This window comes from Pundamilia nyererei, unplaced genomic scaffold (assembly GCF_000239375.1).
Source record: "Pundamilia nyererei isolate P.nyererei 1_Seehausen unplaced genomic scaffold, PunNye1.0 scaffold00027, whole genome shotgun sequence".
Taxonomy (NCBI): Eukaryota; Metazoa; Chordata; class Actinopteri; order Cichliformes; family Cichlidae; genus Pundamilia; species Pundamilia nyererei.
In genome coordinates, this window is record NW_005187428.1 from 2,117,532 (window position 1) to 2,126,223 (window position 8,692).

At 42.8% G+C, this 8,692-nt stretch overlaps 2 protein-coding genes across 3 annotated transcripts in view; one reads left to right on the forward strand and one right to left on the reverse strand.

Moving 5' to 3' along the window:
• Positions 1-2,625, reverse strand: part of LOC102205404 (cyclin-dependent kinase 17) — a 34,105-nt gene extending 31,480 nt beyond the window's left edge. For both annotated transcript variants that reach the window (XM_005728102.2, XM_013909568.1), the window contains exon 1: positions 2,440-2,625. The gene's annotated coding sequence lies outside the window, so the exon portion shown is untranslated. The remainder of the gene's footprint in view (positions 1-2,439) is intronic.
• A 3,266-nt stretch (positions 2,626-5,891) lies between these two features.
• ucmab (upper zone of growth plate and cartilage matrix associated b) overlaps positions 5,892-8,692 on the forward strand; it is a 9,521-nt gene continuing 6,720 nt past the window's right edge. The window contains exons 1-3 of the mRNA XM_005728103.1: positions 5,892-6,037; positions 6,161-6,223; positions 6,318-6,413. Of these exons, the coding sequence (XP_005728160.1) occupies positions 5,980-6,037; positions 6,161-6,223; positions 6,318-6,413 (217 nt within the window). The 5' untranslated portion in view covers positions 5,892-5,979. The remainder of the gene's footprint in view (positions 6,038-6,160; positions 6,224-6,317; positions 6,414-8,692) is intronic.

Here is an 8,692-nt window from a genome sequence, read left to right on the forward strand (position 1 = left end):
CAGATGATGACCCAGATATGTGCTGTAAGGTATTACTGATATAGCTCACACAGGTTCTCAGCCAACTGGCTCCAAGCTGGACAAGGAGGAGGAGGGGAGAGGGGTCTTTAGCATTGACAGGCACTTCCAGATTCAGACACAGACAGAGAATGAGGGTGTGGAAGTGGTCAAACTCGAAAGGATCAGCATTTGTCTTCTGGGGCTGCATGCCTGCGCCGCAGCTCTTATGTTAACGCAGCGGAGAAAAGAAGTAAAGTTTGTATTCGTGGCTATCTATAGACAGGAGCGGTGCCTGCAGCTGCTACCCAGAGAGCAGTGACACATTAACCTTCAGCCAGCTGCCTTGACCTGCTGCTTCAACCTGAGCTCACACACACACACAGAAGATCGGTAAGAACGACTTCTTCCATCAGTCAAAACACTGAATAGATACGAAAATAATTTCTCTCAAAAAGTCAGTGAATTTCGGTTTAAATTGACTTTAAGCATTGACTTGATGCCCTGAAGGCATGAAAACCCATGCATTCAAGTCCTCGCTCTCTCTCACACACCCACCCATTCACATACTGGAGCATCATCTGATCTGCACTGGGACTCAAGGGATCAGCACCGAGTGGCTACAGCTGTTTCACAGCGGATCACGTTACCCTGCCGCCACCATCCCCGCGGCCCTCACCAAGGGAACGACCCCACTTCAAGCCAACCCTCGGGCACACTGTCCTCCAGCAGCTCCCTGACCTCCTGCGGGCACCGAACCCGAAGCAGACACACTTTCGAAAGGTCCTCAGGGACACCCGTGGCTCGAGGAAGCTCAGCAGCTTGAGTCTGTCAAAGTGAAACCTGCTTACAGGAAACTGAGAAAGTGGCAGCCATCAGTAAACACTGTAAACGGTGTGGAATATCACTGTTTTTGTGTTGTTTGTTTTTTGCAGGGTATCACTAAAATCAGTCAGAAGTGACCTCAATCATCATTTTTTTGTCCCGGAAGTTTGTGGCCACATGTTTTTGGCTGCTCAATATTGAAGCGTGCCAAGCCTGAAAGTAAAACAGACATTGCTTTTCTAAAACTGTGCTGAATAAAGTTCCATTTTGAAAGCAGCGGCTCCTCGTGTTAATCTAAAACTGAAACAGTGAGCTGTTTCAGCTACTGAAACACGAAATGCACAACATTTACTGGCAAAGGTGCTAAAAAACAATAACGAGAATATTTTTCAGATATTTCTATATACACTTGTACAAATTAAACTAATTTTAGGTGCTGAGCATACCCATGGATTTAAAAAATAACTGCCTTTTATTGAGTTATTATTTGTTTTCCAGAGTCAATCTGACATAAGCATGAGTGTTAAACATCCGTTTGATTGACTTTTTACATAAAAGTTGGTATATTCCCATAAGCACCCGTGATAGGTCTGTTAGTGAAGCGACTATTATTATCTAAGTTCCGTCTGAAATGCTTTAAACTCCATTGCATTTGCAAAAAGCTTAATTAGAGTCAATCCCCCGGATTTCTCTTACTTCCAGCAGAAATAAGCCCGCAGTGAGGTTGGTTTTGCAGGACTGATGCATTAACTTTGACTATACAGAGTTAGCATGTACTCTCAGTCAGCACACTCTCCGTAAGGTTGGTGACAACTTGGGTGCTTTCACACAGAAATCAACGTGCCTTAGGGGGTGTTTTGCTGTAACAATGCTGTCTCCCTGTAAAACAATTATTCTCTGCTACACAATGACAATCGGGTAAACTCCCCATAGAAACCCACTGGAAGCTCAATTTCAGGGCGAGATCCCTAAAAAACAAACTGCAGTGGTGTTTCTCCAACCATTTTCCGTGCAAGCTCCTGTCTGCTGCTGCTGTCTTGGCCTTCACACAACAACAGCTGAAACGGCTTAAAGCTGTCAGTAATGGCTGTCAGTGAGCTCAGAGACTAGTACGGTCTGCGCCCTGCTTCAGGTAGTTTGAGAGGGTGGGGGGCGTGGAGCAGAAAGACTGGGCATCTCTGAAATGTGGGGCAGTGACTGTGCAAGACGATACAAGCACAGCAGCCAGTCAATCCTCCTGTTTTTTACAACCCCAGCCTCACACAGTTCACTGACGAGCAACTGCTCTTGGTGGTATTTGACAACAAAGCTGACACTTGATATTTAACCAGCAGCTCTCTGTGGCAGCGAGGATAAATTATAACCCTCTCTAGAGGTAGTTTAGTCGTTATTCGTCCAGCTCGGAGCTCCTCTCGCTGTTTGTCTTAGTTAAAGGTGGCCATTCGCCGGTGAATGGGGCAGGCTGAAGTGCTCACACACAACAAACGCTGCATTCAAACTGCGGCTGTGAAGTAAACATTGCTACGTTGTTCAGGCTGTGTGCGCCTCTAACTTGCTCTAACTGCGTGGTTTAGTTCACAGAAACTAGTCCCACAGCGAAAATGTGCGGACTCTCACCAGAAACGATTCGCGTTGGTCCGACCGGAGTCCCCGACCTCGGAGCTTCTTCTCAGGCCGGATGCCGTCTTTCCCTCCGAGTGTGAAAAAAGAAAGCACCGACTGCTTCTTCTTCTTTGTGGTTTCGGTGAGGTCGTAGATACTTTCTGCTCCGCAGTGTCGCTTATATCCGCGGGGCTGTCGCGTCCAGCGGCATGGCTTGTTTACGGGCTTCAAAGTTTCTCTCCCGGTAGAAAATAGGAAGTGCTGTCGTTGGGTTTTCAGTCGAGGAGAGCGTAAGCAGTGCGGGGGACGACGGCGATTACTAGTTGATCTGAGTGTGTCCTCTGCCAGCTGACGCTGCCTGCCTGCCACCACACTGCCGTGCTGTCGAGGTGTCAGCGGGGAAACAGCGACACTCGATGGTTGTGCACAGGAGAGACCGAAAGGCGGCCAGTGCAGAGCTACAGCGGCCCCTACTGGAGAATGGTTGTATAGCAGGCTACCGAAAGTAAGGGGATGTCAAACACAAGGCCCGGGAGCCACGGATCGGCCCGAGAAAGAACCCAATCAGGTCCACTGGACAGCTTTGGAAAAGGGCGTAATTCCTACTGATAAAGACCTTCGCCACTGCCATTCATAAAACATCATTGTAATTAAGTAATAGATAAGCAATAACAACTAAAGTTCAAAAAGTTCCTGTTTGTTCACTATCTATTGTAGAATTTATATTTTTTTTTTATAAAAGGTCCATGGGGAGGAAGGGACATTTTCTGAGCAGTGAGCTACCAGAAGTTTATCTGTTATTATCTATTTTTCCTGACATATTTACTGCATTTACTACAGCAGCATTTCTGTATTGTACAAGGGGAAAACCAGATTTACCCATTTAATTGCACTTTTTTATTATAATCAGTTGGATTAAATATGTTAAACATCTTTACCCTGACAAAAAAAGGAGTTTTGCTTGTTCTGCATACTTAAAATCAAAGTGAGCTGTATGTAGCCCATATTGTAAAATGAGTTTTAAATCCCTGACCTAATCCATTAAAGATGCTTATTTCAAATTTGTTTATATAAAAATAATGGAAAAACTCAATCATAGATGTACTGCTGCAGGAATAAACCAGATCCTGCAAATTAAATGTGGAACAAAGAGTGAAAGGAGTTTAATAAATATATTTTATTTGATTAAGACCTTCCATACCCCTGCAATAATCAAATACAGTGAGCATAAAGGGAAGCTAAAGTTCAGTAACCCAGTCATTCCAGTAACAAAAACTGCTGTTGCTGGTTTTTCTAATAGCCATTTGGTTTCCTCCATCAACTGGCTCATCTCTTTTTGATCCACAGGTTTCTTGCATTATTTAAGAGAAAAAACAGACAAAATGATAAGCTCAGCGAGTAATCCTCCACCAGGTTCAATCAGTTGTTAAAAGTTTATAATGTCGCTGAAGTTCCTTTTATTTGCTGCAATTTTCATCATAATTCGCAGAAAACAGCTGTTAAATTGACATTCAAAGTGTTCACTGACTCAGGACTGAAGCTCCTGCATTAAGTAACTTCAATAAAAGAAAAAAACCACCCCACCTTTCAAACTGCACGTAGCTGCCGGTGTCAACATTAATGAGTACAAATAAAATGCTTTTATTTCAACCATTTTTTCATTTAGAGGAATAATTAGGAATAGTGTTGCTTTTTTCACATGGACACTTTATTTTATCCAGTGGTCACTGACTTGTATCTCACTCATCTGCTAAGGCTTTTCTTTCTCCCTGTTTGATATAAAACAGAGTAAATAAGAAATCGTCAGATATGTTTTCTTTTGATCTGCTTCCACGCTATTCAATTTACTGCATTATGCTCTTTATGGACATTCGGCACTGCTTATATCTATTTCAAATTAAAAGCCTTTAGTCTTTCACTGCACAGAAACACTTCATTTCTTAACTAGGCTCTGCATCAGGCTAGATCAACAGTTGAAAAAAAGAAGTGCCAGCATGGCTGCAAAGGCTCAACTATGTGCATGGAAGTGGGTGAACATGTGATCACACATAGCACTACATACCTGGACTTGATGTACAAAATGTGTGTGTTGTAATGAAGTGACATCTACTGAAGCAGAGCTGGAGCCAGGCTGTACTTTCATGCAATTCCACCCCGCACCACAAGATGGTGCAGTGAGATTTTTATTTTTGTATTTTTCTTAACCAGGCATGACATTATGACCATATTCGTATTTACAATAACAGCCCAGGAGCAGGAAGCATATAACTGAAAACATCTAAACACACATACTGGTAAAATTCTGCCTCCTGCTGGTGACAGCTTTAGTTACGGTCTGCAGAGAGTAATTAGAGAAAGTACCTATAATGAAATGAATGAAAATTGCCCTATGAAGTAATATCTTTTCACAGTTGCTCAGATATTGTAAAGGAAGGCGTGGAAAGAAACACAGACACATGTATTTTTTTTAAATTTTTTGAAAATTTATTTATTTATTTAACAGGGGCGGTGCATGGTAATAAACATGAGTATAAAAATATAATGTAAACGTGCCAGATTGTTGCAAAATTAATAGTTTGCAGCTGTAGCCCCTGAGCAGGTCACAGAAAACTTTAAATTATTCAAGTCACAGTCTAGAAATATATAATCCAAATGCATGTATTATCAGCACACTGGGTTTTTTCCCCCTTATGCACTCACAGACATTGTTGTTGCTGTTTAATATTGCAGTTTTCTTCAGTCCCTATGTTGTTCTGTTTCACACCTACCTGAATAAAATACACTCACCACATATCTTCTCAAAACCCTCACTCCAGAATCTTCGTATCTCTCTGAGCACCAGTCCCCCGACTCCTGGATTTTCCCTCAAAACAATTTAAACATTCACTCTTTTCTGGGGCCCGGCCAGAGTACAGGTTGGAAGAAATTCAAGCAAACAGAGGGCTGCATACTTTCCTGCACAACTCTTTGCCTAGCAGAGAGAGCGGCCTTGTTGAGGGGGCCCGTTTCAAAGGAGACATTTGGCAAGGAGTCCCTGCTCCGGCTCCCGGCCTCAACTGTTTTCTGTCACTTTTTTTAAAAAAAGAAACATCAGTATTTTTGTTGTCTCCCATCCATCGTCTCTGGAACAAATATTATCCAGGAAGCCAGAGCATAAGCAGCCCGGACTATAATTTTTCTGGTTACACCTACAGTATGTTTTCTCTTCTTTATTAATGAAACAGTTGCAAGTGTCACTGATGCAATAGTTCCATAGATTGTGTCATTTCAGGTCATTTTAATTTCAACTAAAATTCATAGAAAAAAAAGAGAGAAGCAGCATGTTTGCTGAGCTGAAATGAAACCCTCGGCACCTTCTTGTGACTTGGAAGCCCTCTGGCATGTTTGTTGGTTTCAGCCCCTTATCAGATCTGCACGATCACTCCCTCCCTGCACTGAGAAGCAGTCGATATCGCCCCAGGCGCCCCATCCCACCTCTCACATACGTCTTACTCCCCTCTCTCCCTCCTGCTCTTCTTCATCACTCACATCTCTCAGTATTTCAGAGTTTAAAAGATGTCCTGGACGTATGCAACCCTCTTGGCTCTCCTCACTGTGCTTTTTGCACTTTCATGTGAGTATGATGCAGGAGTGAGATTTTTTACCAAAAAAAATTGTCTTATTAGTTGGTTGCAGGCATGAGAAAAACTGGAGTCCTTTTGAATTTAGACCTTTCATGTTTTGTGCTTCGACACAGGGTCTCCGGAGGCCAGCTCTGCAGCTGTGCCCGGTAGCACAGGCAGCACTAAAGATCCTCAAGGTCAGGGGCTGCATCAGCTGCGTTTCTTTCCCTGCGTATCGCCCTGTGTATCACTTTACACTGTGAACTAAACTCCCTCCCGCTTCCACTGCAGGTCCACTGAAAAGGGTCTTCATGAAGCAGGCCGATGCCTCAAACTTCTTCAGAAGACGCAACAGACGTGGTGTGAAGTCCCAGGATGAGCTGGACGGTGAGTTCACTTTGAGTCAGTTTGCAGTCGTTTGGAGTCTGACATGGTCAGCCAGACTGTGTTTGCACGGTGAAGTCTGTTTGTGGTCAATTCTGGCATAAAATGCTAGAAAATGCTAGCTTTTACCTGTAAAAACAAGAAAAAATTACTTCTGCTAAATGTGCTTTAGGGCTGTACCTTTAATACCCACACACAATTCAAGATGTGACAGAAATAAGCTACAGTGTCATATGCTGTAATCAGATCTAAGAGGACGTGGACAGACAAATTACCGGCATCAACAGGTCCTTAAAGACTCTCGGAAGAGCTGTTTATGTGTTATGTCATGATTTAAAATCACGTTGGAACTTCTCAGAGAAGTTTAAATCTAGATGTGAGGGACCAAGCAGTGAAGGCATAGAGGACACAGGAAATACAGCCTGAAGGTGGGTTCTATTTTATTTTACCCCAATAAAAGAGCTAAACTAAATATGATTCTACTCAAAAAATGACTTACAGAAAATTCACTAGGCAAAAAAAGTATACACAACTTAAACACAAAGACACAAGAGGGTAACTTGGATAGTGGTTTGGCCAAACCGTTAACATACAATAAGGGAAACAGAAATAAACACTAACTAAGCACAAAATAACCTAACTAACCCTAAAACACCCCCTTGCTGACACGCACATAGTTGGTCCTGCTGAGCTGGCATTGTACTTTCAAAGTCATGCCTTTTGCTTAGGCAGGAAACAGCCAAACCAGGTTGAACAAAAGAAAGAGAACCATGATATAATATACATTTAATTTGACAAAATACATTTTAGAAACCACACAGCGCTACTATGTGCGGACTTCATAATATCACTGTTAGGTTTAAGTGAAGAAATGAATGAATGACATTACTGAAATACATTTTTAACTGCAAAACCAAACCAATGAGGTGAGTGGACTGGTTTTTTACCAATGTGTGGCTGAGGCCATCACACCAGGTGTGACTGTAGTTGGTTATAAACAGAAAAATGAGCCTAGAAATGGGATTTTTGTAAAGCTTTGAATATCTGATTGTTTAAAAGATGGTTTAATTGTCAAAAAGACAGCATGGGTGGAGTACAGGAACATGCAGAAGACTAAAAAGAGCAGGAGGAAATCTTCACTGTTACTTGAAGATTATTATTATTATTATTTTTGGCACTGAAAGAAAGCCTGATACGTCAGGCAGATAAAATATCTCTGAGATCCACAAGCCTCAACATTCATCATGTGCAGAAGTGAAAAATGTAGTGGTGCCGAGGCAAAGATAATAACGTTTTACACATTTGTCATCCTCATCCTGAACATAAAGATGTTTGATACTGTGATGGGAACAAGTGTCAGAGTATTGCTGAACCCCAGTGATGAATGTATTGAAATAGTTTTATTGTATTACTTGTTTTATTAAAAATGCACTTCTGGTGTCTGTATTAATGATGAGATGACTCATAGAGATGCAGCCCTTTTGTTTCCTGACTCTGCTGTGAGGGAACATGTTTATGGCAGCCTGAAGGATTTTATAGTCATGGCAGCCAGCAGCTGTTAACCTTATTGTGGACCTGGCATGAACTGAGACCATCCCAGACCTCAGTTTCCTGTCCTGGCGCTGCAGCAGGACACACGGGGCGGGACACACCAGTTTGCTCCTGTCAACGTATTCGCATTACTGAACAATGTGTGGCATTCTTGAGCGATTTACCGCCGGCTGTTATGCACAGTTTTACCAGCAGGAAGGTGAGAGCGCACAACAATGCTGCTGTTCTGAACTGCAGTTGCATAATGTGCCGTACGTGTGATAACAGCGAGACACTTTGTGCAAAAAACCCCAGAAAAAACAGGAGGAATAAAATGAGCACAAAGCAGAGAACAGACTGAAAAGACAGAGATGGATGAGTGAGTGGGTGAGTGGTTGTGAGTTGAATGTGGAATGTGCCAACACACAGGCAGAGGTCAGGGTCAGAGGGGGGAAAAAGCAAGTACCAAGTGAGAAAAACAAGCTGCTCACTTTGAAGAGCCTCTCGTGCTGCATTAAGGCATTTACCTGTCCTGCAGTTGGATGAAATTTTGAAGGGAAGTATTTGATATATTTGATACGACTGCACGGCCACTAACAACTCCAACATCATTGTGAAGTTTGCGGACGACACTACAGTGGTGGGTCTTATCACCAACAGTGATGAGACAGCTTACAGGGAGGAGGTCAGCGCCCTGACCCACTGGTGTCAAGACAACCATCTCACCCTCAACGTCGCAAAGACAAAGGAGT